General features: G+C 38.8%; 1 protein-coding gene across 1 annotated transcript in view; it reads left to right on the top strand.

Annotated features, from left to right (window-relative positions):
* Hpf1 (Histone PARylation factor 1) overlaps positions 1 to 17,175 on the top strand; it is a 45,167-nt gene that overhangs the window by 14,407 nt on the left and 13,585 nt on the right. The window contains exons 3-5 of the mRNA XM_081737677.1: positions 438 to 574; positions 8,733 to 8,881; positions 10,653 to 10,891. Coding sequence (XP_081593803.1) covers positions 438 to 574; positions 8,733 to 8,881; positions 10,653 to 10,891 — 525 coding nt within the window. The remainder of the gene's footprint in view (positions 1 to 437; positions 575 to 8,732; positions 8,882 to 10,652; positions 10,892 to 17,175) is intronic.

Below are 17,175 nucleotides of genomic sequence, written 5' to 3'. Positions count from 1 at the left end.
CTGTGTGAAATGGCAAAATTATGCTGTATCTGAGAATTTGTTCAATAAAATAATAATGAAATAAATCCGTGATATGCTAAATTGGTTACGGAATCGTACTGAATGTTAAAAACATCAAAATTTGTATTGGGAACACTTTGTCATACAGCAATAATACGGTTAGTAAATTTTTGTCTGTGCAGTGTAGCAGTCACTATTATTGTACTCTGAAATTGCAGGATATTTGATACTTTTATGCACATGGTCTGTCATGGTAGTGACTTGATCCGCAACCACTCCTATCTTTTAAACGAAGTATATTTTTGTTTCCATGTTTATTTATTTATACGTGTACTGTTTGTCCCACATATTAAGGTTATTGTAATTATCACACTGCTGCAAATTAGCTAAAATGTTTGGTTATACGAAGCCAAATTTATTATTTGCTTCCATTTCAGAGGCCCTGAAAGATATAGACTTGACATTGGTTGGACCCTTTGACGTGTTGTCGGGAGCCCTGAAAAAGGTGAAGCCAAGAAAATTGTCAGCGTACCTGAGACATTGGAGGTATTACTATGATCCACCAGAATTCCAGGTAAAAATTCTTTATATAAAGCGTTTCTCCGTAAATGATGATAAAAATAAGGACTAAGCTAAGAAAAGAAAATTTCTATTTTGTCGTGTAATGCAACTGTCGTATAGGCGGGAAAGTGTGGTGGGAATACTATAAGGGTTGATTTCCGTAATTGTCTTTGTGTTCGCTAACTGCAAGAAGTCCCAACTTCCTGTCGTGGTTCGGAGCTGATGTTCGAGCTCCCTCTTGACTAGGCGGTTAACGTACGCGCCTTTGGCGTGAGAGACCCGAGCTCATGTGGTTCGGATACCGCGTTAAACTGTAGGTCCAGATATCATATAGCCTCGCTGCTGAAAGGAACGCTAAACTATGATAAAATCAAATTGGAGCCGACTTTAATACGAGACAGTGCGTTGGGGGGGGGGGACACGGTGGGTCAGTGGTAGAGCGTTTACGTCAGGTGTTTAGGGTCTCAGGTTCGATCCCGGCCAAGTAAATTTGTGGTGGACAACATCGTGTCCGTGGGTTTTCTCGAGGTACTCCCGTTTTCTCCCACATTATCATTTCACTCGTTCTCCCATTATCAATCAGTTGCATTAATCAGTCATCTCCCTTAGCCTAAAGAACATATTCGCGGGACGTTAAACTGAAATATTTCATGTCATTTTTTGTATAAGAGCGCAAAACAAGAAACTCAGACTCTCACCTGGTGGCTTGCATTTCAACTCAGGCAAAAAAATATAAATAGATCAAAATAATAAAAAAAGAAACAGTCAAGAAAACCTTTTATTCTTCATTTAATGAATGTGAACCACAAACATCATCAAATCATTGCACTTTTATTGTTCCCAGTGTTGCTAACTGTGACATCAAAGTTAACGAAACTTCGCTAGCTTTAAAAGGCTGCAGTTAATTCATGAAGCATTGGTCGAGAATGGTATTTGGTGTGTTTATTATTCATGTAAAGTTGAACCATCTGACAAAATTTCAGAATTTTAAAAAATGGTGTTTTCGAGAAAATGGCGCCCAAAAATGGCGATTTTTGAAAATTTTACAATTTCTCGAATTTTTTGCGACAAAACGGTTGCACACACAAGCGATACAAATTTTTTTTCGGAAAGCGGGTAACGAGGTCTTACCAACCGCGAAAACAGAATTTTAAAATTCGAACCGGAAGTGCTCGAAAAAAATTCGCGAACTTCGACTTTTCAGATAAATTGACGTTCATTTGTTAATTTATGTACAAAAAGATACGCATGCGCAAACCAAACTATAATAAAATATAGTTTATTTATATCCCTATGTACATACCACAACAAGAATTATAACTCTACCTGTCTCCATAGCCGAATGGTGAGGCTCCGAAGTTGACAATTTTCCATGTCTTCTACATTTCTTAAATTGTACTCCCCGTCTTTGATGGCTCATTACTTGGCGGGAAATTTTTTTCGACAAAACAAAAAAATATGGGTCTCTTAAAAACATGTCTAGTTCCTATAAAAAAAGTTTCAACATTATCTGAGATGGTGATGGTACATGCTCTGCCTGAATTGAAATGGAAGGCACCACCTTTCTATTCCACAATTTCTTTCTCCACTTAAAAAGTGTTCTCTTATAGCTATTACTTGATGTAATATAATGCATATTCAAGGTTCCTACCGACCTGGAAAACCTAGTAAAGACAGGCAATTCAACTTACTCGTAAAATGTCATGGAAAGGTCAGGGAATTTCCTGAAAAGCTGAAAAAAAAAAAAAAAATTGAAAAGTCAGGGAATATTAAGTACGGATTTCTATTTCTTAGAATCAATTTCTCTTTTTGTCTTAACTTGCTGTTTGGTAAGGGATATTTTATAACATGAATTAATTTTTGTAAAATTTCTCTTATCATCTCACACACTGTACATAGGAACCTCTTGATCGGGAAAAGTATAGTTGCTTTTATACATACACCTGGAAAACCTGCTAAAGCCAGGTTATTCGTGTTAGCCAAATAATATAATATGATATTAAATACTCATAAAACGTTACTTTCCTCAAAAGCATCCATAATTAATTGTGTACATTTTGGTATATACGTATGTATTGCTTTCCTCAGTACTTCCTATTAAAAAAAAAAATTCTAAGTATTTTTTTTTTTTTTTTAGTGAATATTCCCTTGTAGTTGTATGGTTAATTAACTCACCCATGGCTTTTGAGACTCGGGTCCGCATCCCGGTGCTATCACATGATAAACACGTCTCGCATAGGCCTGAAAGAAATATTAAGAACTTCAAACTAACCACCATTTGCAGACATACAATCTGACGCAAAATGACGAGAACCTGCTTATATTTGAGTTATATGGCATATTATTATTAACTTAATAATACAACTGAACTTTTGTGCCTGTACATTTATCCTGTTAAAATCTCCAAGATCTCTTAACTTTTCCTTTATGGGCTCTTTCAAAATTAAATGTACATAATTTGACTTATGTGTATCTGAGTTTTCGGCGTTAGTTTTTAAGAAATTTGGTCTATCAAAAACACCTTCATATATTTACTTCATCTGTGTCTTCATCCGTCCGGGAGATATGAAATCTCAAAAACCGCGTGATGGGTCACCATGAATTTTGGCCAGCATGTAGAGGACATAAAGTTTTTTTTTATTTATTTATTTATTTATTGTCCTTCAACACAAAGAAAAGAATCTCCACTTACACAAAGTATGTAAGTGAAAGGTAACCAAAAAAAATTTTGTGTTGTTCTAGGCAGTGATAAACAAAGAGCAATACAGTGGACGGTACGTACTTCTAAATTTCGAAGCATTCTCCATCAGCATCTAATGCTAATGTCAATGCCTGAGCTGCAAATGCCTTGGTGATAAAACTCGGCGGTCGTGGATGCAAAGAAGTCCGTGAATGCGTTTCGTAGGTCTCCCTCATTTGCGAAGGATTCCCACGGAGGTGGTTGTCGAGGGAATGAAACAGGTGGTAATCTCTTGAAACAAGGTCCAGTGAATATAGTGTATGGCACAGTGTCTCCCAGCCAAGTTATTGAAGGGTCTTCTGGGGCCCTCTTTGTCATATGTAGCGTGGCATTGTGCAGGAACAGCACGCCCTTGCGATTCACCAATGCCGGCTCCTTCTGTCGCAATGCATGGTCTCACCAGGTGGAAGGAGCACTAATGCACCACTTGCCGATAATTACACCAAACAGAGAGCATAATCTTTCGTAGGTGCAGAGGTGGTCCTAAGGTGTGAGGAACAGGTTGAGTTGAGTTGATTTTGACTTTAACGCCCCATTCAGCAGCAAGACTGTATGAGACGTGGACCTACTGATTAGCGTGGAGTCCGAACCACATGAGCTCCCGCCGGGAATCGAACCCGGGTATCCTACGCCAAAGGCGCGTACGCTAACCGCTTAGCCGCGAAGGAGCTCGTGTGAGGAACAGGGTCACGTGGCGACAACCAATGCCTGATACGCTTCGGAGTGTCATAGAGGATCAAACAAGGGATCGAAGATGGGTATATTCAGGTGCCGATTGAACAAGGACAATAGACTATTTACTCGTTGTTCCTCGTTGACTGGCTACGATATGTAGAGTACCCACTTGCTTATCTTGTATAACTTCCCTATTCCTGCAGGTGCAGTCTGACTGTTTCAGCGGAAACCTGGGACCTTTCTCCAAGTTCGTCACAGACTGTCTTCCTCTATGACTGCTTCATCACAGACTAACTCCTGAACGCTTGGCAAGCACGTGCTTCATTTCGGTTCCTCTCTGTGAACGCATGATTAATGTAACGTCAAAAACGGCAAGAACTATTGTGGTTTCCTTGTATTATATAATATAGATAGCTTATACATTATAATATTTATATTATTATATATGAGAGTGAATATAAACGTATTGACAAAAATATCTGACAACAGTAATGATGACTATTTTAAGAGTATGAAAGTATTAAGTCTTAACCGTATTAGAAGTATCGAAAGCATTATAGGGCCAAATATTAACTTTACACATTTGAGTACAAACATACAGATGGTGATCAGAAAAATGGAAACACCTGAACGAAATTGCAACTTACCACATTAATATGGTATCGGGCCACCTTTCGCCTTAAGAACAGCCTTGATGCGACGTGGGATGGAGGCATAGATGTCGTGAATGGTAGCAAGTGGAATTTTACACCATTCCTCATGCAGGGCATCGGCCAGTTCTGTGAGAGAGGATGGAGGTGGAAATCGTCACCGGAGTCGTGTTTCCAAGACGGACCACAGATGTTCAATTATGTTGAGATCTGGGGATTGGGCGGGCCAGGGGAGGTGTTGAACTTCATCCCGATGTTCCTCAAACCACGCTACAACAACGCCAACTGTGTGAGTGGGTGCATTATCATCCTGGAAGATGGCGTCATCGTCCGGGAACAACATCCGGACCATAGGATGCAAGTGGTCTTCTAAAATTGCGACATAATCGTTGGCAGTGATTCGTCCGCTAAGTGTGACCACAGGACCCAATGAAAACCATGATATGGCGGCCCACAGCATCACCAAGCCGCCGCCATGTTTCACAGTTGGGTGGAGACACTGCAGATCATAAGCTTCTTTGGGCGTTCTCCACACATAAACCCGGCCCGTGGTTGGGAATAGGGTGAAGGGTGACTCATCCGACCATATCACACGTTTCCAGTCCTCAACGGTCCAAGTTGCATGGTCGCGGCATCATTTGCGGCGTGCGAAAGCGTTATGGTCCCTGATGAGCGGTTTGGCCCGTGCAACACGACCCCGTAAGTTCATGTCATGTAATTCGCGGCGGACTGTAATTGTCGAAACAGGGTGGGGGAGGTGCTGATTGAGTTCCTCCGTCACTTGCTCCGCAGTGGCACGATTTTCTTCCGCCCACTGTTCCGCTTGCCCGATGTGGTTTTCCCGTGTGTTGTGTAGGCCGTCATCACCTTCGACACTGTCCCACGCGACACACCTAACACAGTAGCCACTGCCGTCACACTCACTCCATATAACCGCGCACCAACCATTTGCCCTCTTTGAAAATCTGAGAGGTCTCCCATTTTACACTACCGCCGTCTGCTGCAGCCACTGGACACTGCTGTTCCACTGCGCCTGACGTAGTATGGAGACCGACCTAACACACACCATCAGCGGTCCGGCGCTGCGGGCTCCATGACACCACTGCCAACCCATACATCAGACGTGTTGCCAACTACAGGTGTTTCCATTTTTCTGATCACCATCTGTATATATATTTTTGAGCAATATGTATTTTTTAAAATTTCTTTGTGTGTAGTAACGTAGATAGTGCTAAATGTAGATCTCTGTTCAGTATTGCTATGCTATTAAACCTACTGAACATTCTATATAATGGAGAGTCTTTATATATTTCAATTCTGAGAACATCTAAGGTCAACAGTGTTGGTTACGTAAATAGCCTGGTTTAGCATTGAGTCCAATTTTTTGAAAGAAATAACTATTATTGACATGAGAATTTTATAAAGATACACAGGGTGGCCCATAAGTAGGTATACACCCCCGCATTGATGAAGTATAACATTGTAGTTTATGGGTTTATTTGCTTCTACTGTTCCGAGATTAAGGTATGAGTAAAAGGCTTTAAGACAAAATAATAAAGAAACTAAGCAATAACATTAAGAAATGATACGAAATGCAATGAGCTGATCAGTATGATAGTGTATACCTACTTTTGGGCCACCCTGCAGCGTGAAAAAGTGACCGACTAGACCGAGACTCGAACCCGGGACCTCCGGCATACCGTGCCGATGCGTTGTTTCCTCTTTCATTAATATCTATATGAAATAACTACCGTCATAGGTTCTCAATATATGGACACGGGATTGTCCAATCACAGTAGGGGGCTGTGGTACAACCCACCTGGTCTGAGTGGAGAGCACCGACGTCGAGAGTGGGTGAGTGAGTGGCTGTTCTGGGGAGCTAACTTGAGTGGCGTAGTGGTTAACGCATCGGCACGGTATGCCGGAGGTCCCGCTCCAGTCGGTCACTTTTTCACTCGGGGGGGGGGGGTACGTTATTGAATTGACATCTATAGAGGATATAATATGTTAATATAATTGATTGTTTTCTCTTTCATTAATAACATAGTTAAATTTATCTAGAAGAACCTTGTACGAATATTTTGTTTCGTATTGCAGGAGTTCCCATTGTTTTAAAAAATGTATATAGTATGTCAAAAAAAAAAAAAAAAAAACTGAACTCTTTAAATTAAACAAAACTGATTAGGTATTTTACCAACTGTAATTCTTTTTTATTCAAAATACATCCCTTCCGCATCAATACATCGGTAGGCACTTTCAACCAATGCTAGCATAGAGTTTTTAATGTCCTTTTTCGGAATCGCTTCGATGACGCTCGTCACGGCAGACTGGACGTGTGTAACATTGTCATAAAATTTTCCTTTCATGGCCAGTTTTAATTTTGAGAATAGGAAATAGTCACAGAGCGATAAATCACGGTAATACGGAAGATGTGGAAGCGCTTTTTTTTTCTTTTTTTTTTTCTAGAAAAGTCACGAACTGCGATGGTTCTGTGACAGTATATTGTCGTGCAATAAAGATCAACTGCCTGGCGCTCGACGATACTCGGTCCTTATGCGAACGATTCGCTTTTACAAATGCTCCATAACACCATTAACAATTTGACCCTGTGGAACGAATTCCAGAAGTTAATACCTTTGGAATCGTAAAAACAAATCAACATTGTCTTCTTACGTGATTTTCAAAAACGCAGTATTCTCGTTATCGGAGTACCTGGGGACTTCCACGTAGCACTGTGGCGTTTTGTTTGCGGGTCGTACTTGAAGCATCAAGTCTCATCACCAGTTATAGCCGATTCCAGGAATGTTCTGTTCCGTCTGGCAGTTTTAACCAGGTCCTTGCAGTGTTCAACGCGAGCAAGTTTTTGGACGTCAGTTAAGGTGTGCGGGGCAGATCAAGCATAGACTTTCGGCTTCTTTAAATCCTTTGTCAACATTTCGTGAATCATGTCTCTCGTCGTATTTAATTCCTCCGTCGTTCATCTCACAGTCAAATTCGCATCGTGGCAGATCACGCACTTGTTCCAGCAGTTCATCGCGATTTTTGTTTTTCAGTCTGCCTGGCTTTGGGTTGTGTTCCAAGGACTTACGACCGTCTTGGAATTGCGTATACCACTTGAGCACACGTGTACGAAATAAGCATTCATCACCACTTGTTTCATCATTTTCAGTGTTTATGTAAATGTTCTACTTAGCTTGAAACAAAATTTAATATTGACTCTGCTCCATCGTGTTTTTGTGACGAGGTGACACTACATACATTCACGTTTCTTGTTATAACTTGACACTCCGTTAATCGGTTCTCATGATTGTAGTATCGTTTTATTGAGCAGATATTCAACTTTCCGATGATATGCTGCTTCAATAGATGAAGTCAGCGGTTCTCTGGACAGAAGAAAAGTTCCGTTAGTTTTCTGACATACTGTATATATCCTAAGAATTTCTGTTGAATACTTTCTATTTTCTTCTGATTGGATTTCTAGAACAGAGCGCAGACAACGGGTGCATATTCTATTTTGCTATTTCTTTACTCTTGACATAATCATAAGTGCATATTGTTCAAAAAATGAGGTTTATTTTCTACGCCATTCGTATTCTAAATCATGATAATCTTACACAGGGCCGGATTAAGGAGGGGGCTATAGCCCCGTGCCTCCAGGTGGAAAGGGGACTCCATTCTGATCAAAATCTCAACTGGCTGTCTAAAAAGAATCATGAAGATACTTTCATCATTATGAAATAAAATACGACCAAAAATATGAAACATATTCTTTTAACTTTCCTTTCACAAAAATATATTAGGTGAAATCAGCAGGAACTAAGTTTTTTCTAGCCCTGGGTCTTCAAAGTGTTAATCCAGCCCTGGTCTTGCAGTTTTAGCATGTCTGTAATACATTTTGCTTCTTTATATAATAGAAGTACACCAGACAAATCTATTATTCTTAGATGTATTACTTTAAAGATTTCAGGTGGTCTGGAACAGTAGATTCATTGTGTTACATTTCTGTTGGGAAACAGAGCAGCCTTATAAATTGACATTAAGGATAAGTGAAGGTTTTGTTAAGTGTAGTCTAACGTTTTCATTGTTTATTCTTGTTATATTTGCAGACGGTAATAAAGGGAGATGACTCCAAAGGTTTTCATATGGGATATTATAGGGATGAACCCAGCAAACCTCCTGTGTTCGTTGCTGGTGCCACCCATTCGAGAGGCTGTGCGTTAACACCTTTAGCAGAAAATCTTTTCGGAGCTGTCTAGTAAGTTTTTTTTTTCTTCATCTATTTTACTACATTGCATCTCTTCGGAACTGATAAATTGTTGAATCGTAAATATGTGACCAGAATTCTAATATGTACGATCCCGCTCTTTTATTAAATTAATGCTGTAATCGCGTACAAGACTAGTTAAGGTTAGTGTAAAGGGACAAGTTTTGCAAATAGATGTTACTACAGTCTTCGTATCTTCTCCATGTATTTTTTACCTTTCAAGAAAATTTTCTTTTTCTCTTACAAAATTCAACCTAGAGACTTCAAATTTTTGGAGAAGGAATTTCATAACCTATTAAAGGAAACAACCCGTGCCGATTTTTTATTTAGAATTTTCTTTATTGTTGAAACAGTTCCATTGTTAAAGGTTTGGATATCCATTTCAACAATGAAGAAAATTTTAAATAAAAAATCTGCTCGGATTATTGCCTTCGATAGATTATGAAGTTCCTTTTCTAAAAATTTGAAGTCTGTAGGTTGAAATTTGTAAAAGAAATCATGAATTTTCGTGAAAGGTAACAAATACATGGAAGAAATACGAAGGCTGTAGTGCCATCTATTGGCAAAACTTGTCCCTTTTAAACAATCTTAAACTATCGTAATTATCTGATGTACAGTGAGGAAATGAACAACTCGAGACCGAGATTCGAAGCCAGATCTTCAGTTTACCGCGCCCATGCATTAACGACTACGCTACCTAGTAGTTTAACACGTTGACTGCCAAGTGTGTGGAATTTCATACACAATTCGTATGAAATGCCACGTGTATGGTTTTCCATACACAAACAATATATTTTATTTCTTTCCGATTTGTTTTATAGGTGTGTATGTAAATACATACATGTGGCTTGAAAGTCAACATTTAATGTCCGCGTTGCATGTATGCAAAACCATACACAGACAAAAGCTTTACATGTATATGCCTCAAATAAAATTGAAAACAAACTACTGCTGATAAACTGTTGCTAGTGGCGCATATGTGATCAAGGTTAATGAATATGGTGGCAGTCAAGATGGTAAGGATTTTTTTTTTATGTGTCTGTGTGTGTGTGTTTTAAAACGCTTAAATAGGCGTGAACTTCGGTATTGAACATTTTCTTGAGGTTCTTGAATCTTCCTTTATCATAATGAAGAAAAGATAAACAAAGTTTGTATTTTCTCATGGATAAAAGGTTATTAATTTCAATATAATTTCACCGGTATTTTTATATAGCTTCAATCTATTAGCTAAGCGACAATTTTTTGTGGTTTAACATACCACGATCATGTACCAAGACTGAGGAAGACGGATGATGAAAATAGAACGAAAATGGAGAACCCCAAGAAAAATATTCATACATAGTGTTTGTCCACCACGGGATCGAACCAGGGACCTCATGCACCAGAGGTAAACGCTGCTACTGACCAACCATACCGCCCCTCCTCTCCCCAATCAACAGTGGTTCGGTATAGTCAAGCGTTAATACATCCGTATATACAAGTAAAAATCATTTCGAAAAGTAAATTCTTTCTGATTTGTCTGTAATTGATTCAATTACAACGTCAGAAGTTGAAGCGAATATGTTCCATTACATTATTATTATTAAATTGTAGTAGTAATCGTTGTTGTTATGATTGTGAAATCATCAGAGGGGCCCACACATCCATAGGAATCTGTGAGGTAAAGAAACTGCGGCTTTTTCCCCGCAATTATTGTCTCTAAAATTTTAATTATGTTGTTGAGCATCACTAAATAAATATTTTGTTCTCTGTCTTATTTTAGTGATCACGTAAATACTCGGATGAAAACTGCGGATCCATTTTTGAGGACTAAGCTGCAGAGAATACAAAAAGCTCTCATTTCGTGGTCACAGAAGAACAGCATAACGCTGGACTTGGTCACGCCAGCAATGGAAGCGCGAAGCAAAAAGATAGTCACCAATACCTTTCATGGAGTCGGTATCGTTGTACCGGTTGACAAAAAGACAGAACAAGGATACAGAGCACTTTCCGAAACAGATAGTAAGTAATCTTGCCTAGGTGATTTTTGTTCAGGGTTCTACTTAAAAAAAACCTTACACTGAGTGTTCACTGAATTGCGACTACCTATCTGATACTTTGATGGTCCATCTTTTGCTGAGAGGACGTCCTGGACACGGCGTGGCATTTATTCTGGTAGTTCCTGATACGTTTCCACAGAGATTTGACACCAAGTATTCCTGATGGCATCATATAATGTGTCCACAGATGTTGGTGCAGGAGTCATGGTGCGAAGAGCTCGTCCCGCAACATCTGATAAATGTTCTATAGGATTAAGATCCGGTGACAGGGGATCAATTCATACTTTGCAGCTCCGTGGAATGTTCCTTAAGCCAAGCAAATAGAGTCGTGTCTTCGTGGCACCGTGCACTGTCATCCTGGAAAATGCCTTCATGTGGGTGGAAGTGTTGCGTTGCAGGTTGTACGTGATTCTCTAACACCTGCAGGTATATAACGGATGTCTCACTGTGGTTCATGCACATCAACGGTCCCAGTCCATGCCAACAGAAACATCCCGAAACCATACAGCCTCTCCCATCTGCCTGTACAGGTATGCATCGTGCAGTTGGCGCCACACATGCACACGCCCGTGCGAAAAGAGTAGCACAGACCGTGATTTATCGGACCAACACTCCGTTTTCCAATCATCTATGGCCCAATTAGCATGTTCCTGCGCCGACGAAGTCTGCGGTAACAAGTCGTAAAGAGTGGGTGACGAGTGTATCGTTTGCTGTTGAACTGCATACATGCCAGTGTACGCCGAATAGTTGCGTAGGATATGGGTGTCATACATCCACTATTGTATTGGTCACGTAATTTCCGGACACTGATGGTTCGTTTGGCTGTGACAAGCTGTTTGACGCGACTCTCGCCCCACGTTTTGAACTTCCGTACGCCCCTGTAGTTCCGTCTTTTCGAGACCGTTACCCGATTTTCTTCCCACTCCTTGTACAGTTCGCAGCAAAAAAACCTGCAACATGAGCATGTACGTTTATTGTGAAACGACGAAGTCTTTTGCTCCAAAATAAAAGTGTGCAGGGGAGGACGCCGAAGTTTCTCCTGGCGTGATTCATGTCACTTAGACGTAGTTCCACAATAAACTTATATGCTCATGTTGCAGGTTTTTTGCTGCGGACTGTACAACTTCACTACACAGGAACGGGCACATTCGACAGTATTACTGCCTGGGTTATTGACGCACCTATTGCTCGGGTATCCACAATGATACCCTATTGGAATGCGGATATATCCTGCCCACCTTCCATTATGACAGCGAGATGTCTGCCAACATGATGTAGCTTCGGCTGTGTTCTTTCTCTGGAATACTTCCATTCGGGATGGTCATGTAATCAAGCTCGCCTACTGGCCCACTTTCTTGTGTGTAGGAGTGGTCGCAGTTCAGTAAGCACTCAGCATAGTAGCCATGTTTGTGTTTGTTCAGAGGAATAAATTACAATAATTTAATACATTTCTTAAAGTATGTGGCCTTTATTGTTCGGTTCAACTTGTTATTGAATCATTTTAGCATACTGTGATGTCTTCTTCAGTAACCCATAAGTACGCCAGATTCCTTAAAAAAATCTTCAGTATATAGAATTATCCTAGAATAAAATTAGTAGTAGATGCTATAGGGTACATATTTAAAAAAGTAAAATCTTACCTTTGTAGCAAACGAGGGTCCTTATTTAGGATATCATAAGATAATTTGGCTCTCTCTGTGGGCACATAAAATGTAAGTTAGAGTATCACAGCTTTTATATTTTGCTGAATTTTTTCCTGGCCTTGTTAAACTTTTAAATTTTTTGTGCATATTTTTAGGTACTAGGATATTGTCTTCATTCGATTATAAAAAGGTTCCAATAAAGTTTTTTACTTCGGGTTTTCTTTGTTTTTTCAAACCTGGAGGTATTGTAGAGCATGTTACGTATGGTTTTACGCCTTTCTGCTCGAGACATAGGAGGCGATGACGTCATAACTTAAATATTTTTTTCTCTTTTTTGCGGGCTTACTTTTCCACCTAGAAGAGTGAAATTTTGCACAAACATTCAGTGCACCGCTTAATATTTTTCAGATTTGTTTCAGATCTCTGCGTTAAGAGGGGGAGGGGTCTAGAGGGTCAATTTTTTTTTTTTAAAAAAAAGGGAAATCTTTTAACAAAAACCTTTTTTCGTGATTTTCCCGCTCCAGACACGTAATGGAGACATGTGAATGGTACCGTTTAAACGGCTTTTCTGTTCTGAAGAGAATGAGGTACGAACCATGATTCTAGGATAAATAGGGAAGGAAATTTCCTGGTTTATATGCGAATCTGGGGTATTGTGAGGATATTTTTATCACATTGGTAAAGAAGGCTGAAATTTTGTAAGGAAAGTCAGTATACTACTTAGTATTTTTCAGATCTCTGCCTTAACACAAGAGGGGTCCAGAAGGGCGAATAGATGAAAAAAGGGATATTTTTAACAGAAGATCCCTATTTCCCTAAAAATTTCTTTCGTTGGGGACATGATAGGGTCATGTGAGTACTACCGTTTGAAAGGATATTCTATTGGGTCATTCCATGTGAAATCAACAAAGCCCACAACCCAACCATCTTAGATTTTTACCAAATTTTAGTATTTCGTAGGGATTGTCAAGATATGGAATTGTGCCAAGTTGTTGCTTCCTGTATGACGAAGTTTCTGAATTAAGGGGGCTCAAAAAAACGAAAAAATCGTCCACTTCGGTACATACACGAAAATTTCGGACAACACTGCTCTTGATCTAATTGGCGTAGAGATCTGATTCTTGTTTTGTTTGAAAGAACATAAAATAAGCTTTCCAACGACATATCGCATGCCTAGTTTTGGAAGAATATCTATTTAAGGTCACCCAGTGTGACCTTTTGACCTTAAACTTTTGAGGATGCGTATCATCGATTTTTCTTAAACTCGCATATAATTTACACACAAGCTTACTCTATAACGTAACGGAAATAGAAGTTGGGACAGTAATGGGAACTTTACATTTTTTTTTTTTTGTACCAGACAGTTTTTTAATGTATAAAGCAGTTTCCAATACTGCATTTAATGTACTAATAATAAAAAAAGCGACAGTTCTCGTGTCCAAGCTGCAAAAGAGTTTTTTTTTAAATAAAAATAAAAATAAATAATAATAATAATATACCACGAAAGCCACAGGAGTGACGCTTCCGCTTTGTATTCCTTATTAGTGACATAGGTTTTATATTTTGCTTTGCCCAATCATATAATTGTCTTGGTGTTAATATCTCGTCACTATAAGGCTTTTTCAAACTTACTCTTGCAGCAAGTCTCTTTCAAGTTCCCCAAGTTCATCACACGGACTTTTGCCATGTGCGGTAGCGGAGAAGAAAGAAAGAAAGAAAAAAAAAAAAAAAAAAAGAAAAGAAAAGGAAGGTACGGAAAAATAAGCTTTCATGGTATCTAACATTGATGAAGTTCTTGTGAATTTTGTAATGAGCTGCTGCTCCATCGGAGAAGTAGAATATTTTTTTTTTTTTTTTAATTTTCAGAACCGAATTTATCTCTCAAAAAGGTAATAAGTATTTTCTGCAATAGGTGCACTAAAATTGCATCATGTTTGAGACAGTCAGATACAACGATCACATTGTCAGTTATAACTGTAGAAGTCCGGGGATTTCTGGAGTATATGCAAAATAGTTGCTTGACCGTTATTCCAGGGGAAACCTCGTGACGCTTCTTGGAAAACGAACGAATAATTTTCTGCAAAATCGGAAAGAACAATGCACTGTTTATCAAGAAATTTTCTTTCAGATCCTGAAGATATGAAGATTGTTGATGAGTAATAAAATAATGTTCGACCAGGTGTACAAGTTTTCCACTAGAATGTCTAGGAATTCTGCTGTAGGCTTCGTAAGCGTTTCAAGTGTTGATCTGTCTGTCACAGTCCACTGTTTGTAATCGATCCCAGACCCCGCCAAGTGAACATTGTGGTGGACAAACACCGTGTGCGTGGGTTTTCCCGGGGTTCTCCCGTCTCCTCCCCTTTCTTCATTCCACCATTTCATTCATTACTCATCATTAGCGTCAGAAAATACTTATTACCTTTAGCTTAACCGGCATAACCGTGGGACTCAAAGATTTCATTTCATTTTTTTCCCACTGTTTGTATGTGATTTGTTCAACAAATTGCTCATTGAGTTTTGTTTCAAAGTGTTCACGTATGCCTTCCGGTCCTGGACATTCATGACATTAACGAAAGTAACACTTGGGTTGGTTGGGTTACATACTAATGCACTTAAATGCGTTTCGTATGATTTTGAAGTATCAGCGTGAAATACACACGCCTAACATCAATTTTACATTTTAGTGGATTGTATACAGACAGGCAATGTGTGTGTCACTTACTTCCAGCCAGTACACAGTTTTTCGGGCGTAGCTCGCCAAACTTCGAAATCTCACATGAATATCTGGATTCTCCTCTGTGAAATGGGCATAAACTTCTTTCAGGTTATTTAGGATTAATCGTTTCTGAACATGTACCCTACTTCCATCAGCTTTCATCGAAACCAAATCCTTTATCCCGCGCAAAACACGACTAATCGAATCACTATTGTAGAATTGTTTTATCACATCCATTGTTCTGTCAGGTAAAGTCTGTCCAGGTTTTAGGTGAGGTGTTGTTAAAATTCCATTAAGCTTTACGAGCTATGTAGTTAGTGCAGTGAAATTCTTGCTGATATTTTCTGACAGGCCAACTTTTTGGAAGTACAATTAGCATCGTTACTTTCACACTTTTATCCGCTGTTTGAATTTTTTCTTTCAACTGCATTATAATTTCACTTTCTGCTGTATTTTGCTTCCAATACTCTGTAGAAATGTCTAATAATCAGGGTGGAAAAAAATCATGATTTTTTTAAAAAAAATCATTTTTGTTGATTTTTTTTTATTTAAATCAAATCTTTCTCCTCGTATAACACAAGTCGCAAACTGAAGAAAAAGCATTAGAAATTAGTATTAAATGCTAATTATGCCATTTAAGTGAAAGTATTGGGGTTGAATTTTGAATTATCAACAATCGTTAACCTATGTCTATCAAAAACAATGTTTCTTAACCATTTTAAATTATGGCTCTTTTTAAAGGTAAATTATAGACTTTCCGTCAAGCAGCTACAGCATCATCCCTATTTATTCTAGGATAATGGTACATACATCACTCTCTTTAGAATAGAACAGCTTTTAAAACGGTAACAGTCACATTTCCCTATCATGTCCCTGAAGCGGGCAATTTTGAGAGTAATCGGCATTTTCTAAAACTTTTTTTTTTATTTTGATCCCCTCTAGATTCCCCTGTGTTAACGCACATATCTCAAAATCAACTGGGAAATACTAAGGGTGTAGTAAATGTGTGTACAAAATTTCAAGCTTCTATCTTGAGTAGTAAGGGCGAGGGTGAGAAAACTATTTAATAATGAGCTAAGAACATTCCCACAATGCCGCAGATGACCCGGATGTAATATAAAAATTTCCTCAGACATCCCTATTTATTCTAGGATCATGATTTGTACATTATTCTTTTCAGAATAAAACAAATTTTCAAACGGTGCCCTTCAAATGTCTCCATCATGTATCTGGGGCGGGTATATCACGAAAAAAGGAATTTTCTGTTAAAAGTATCTTTTTTTAAAAAAAAAAAATTACCTCTGTGGACCTCTCCCCCCGTTTCAAGGCAGAGACCTGAAACAAATCTGAAAATTACCGAGGGGTGCACTGAGTAAATGTGCAAAATTTCGATCTTGTGGGTGCCAAAGTAAGCCCGCGAAAAATATTTCCCAGATTCCCGTATAAAACAGGATCTCAGATAAGTTTCCTGAGACATCCCTATTTATCCTAGGAGCATAGTACGTACATCATTTTCTTCAGAATAGAACAGCTTTTCAAACGGTACCATTCATATGTCTCCATCTGAAACGAGAAAATCACGAAAAAAACTAATTTTTGTTAAATATCTTTTTTTTTAAACATTTTGCCGCTCTGGACCCCGCTGTTTCCACGCAGAGATCTGAAAACATTTGAAAATTATTAAGGTATGCACTAAACGAGTGTGCAGAATTTCAGTCTTCTGAATGCAAAATGCAACCCGCCAAAAAAATAATAATAATACGCATAACAAAAAATATCTTTTTAAATTTATGACGTCATCACACACTATGCCTCAACGCGGAAAGGCGTGAAAGCATATGTAGCATGTTCTAAAATGCCTCCAGTCTTGAAGAAAACGAAGTAAAA

This window comes from Thermobia domestica, chromosome 14, assembly GCF_964235325.1.
Source record: "Thermobia domestica chromosome 14, izTheDome1.hap1.1, whole genome shotgun sequence".
Taxonomy (NCBI): domain Eukaryota; kingdom Metazoa; phylum Arthropoda; class Insecta; order Zygentoma; family Lepismatidae; genus Thermobia; species Thermobia domestica.
The sequence above is the reverse complement of the archived record's forward strand: the minus strand, read 5'-3'. Positions and strand labels throughout refer to the sequence as shown.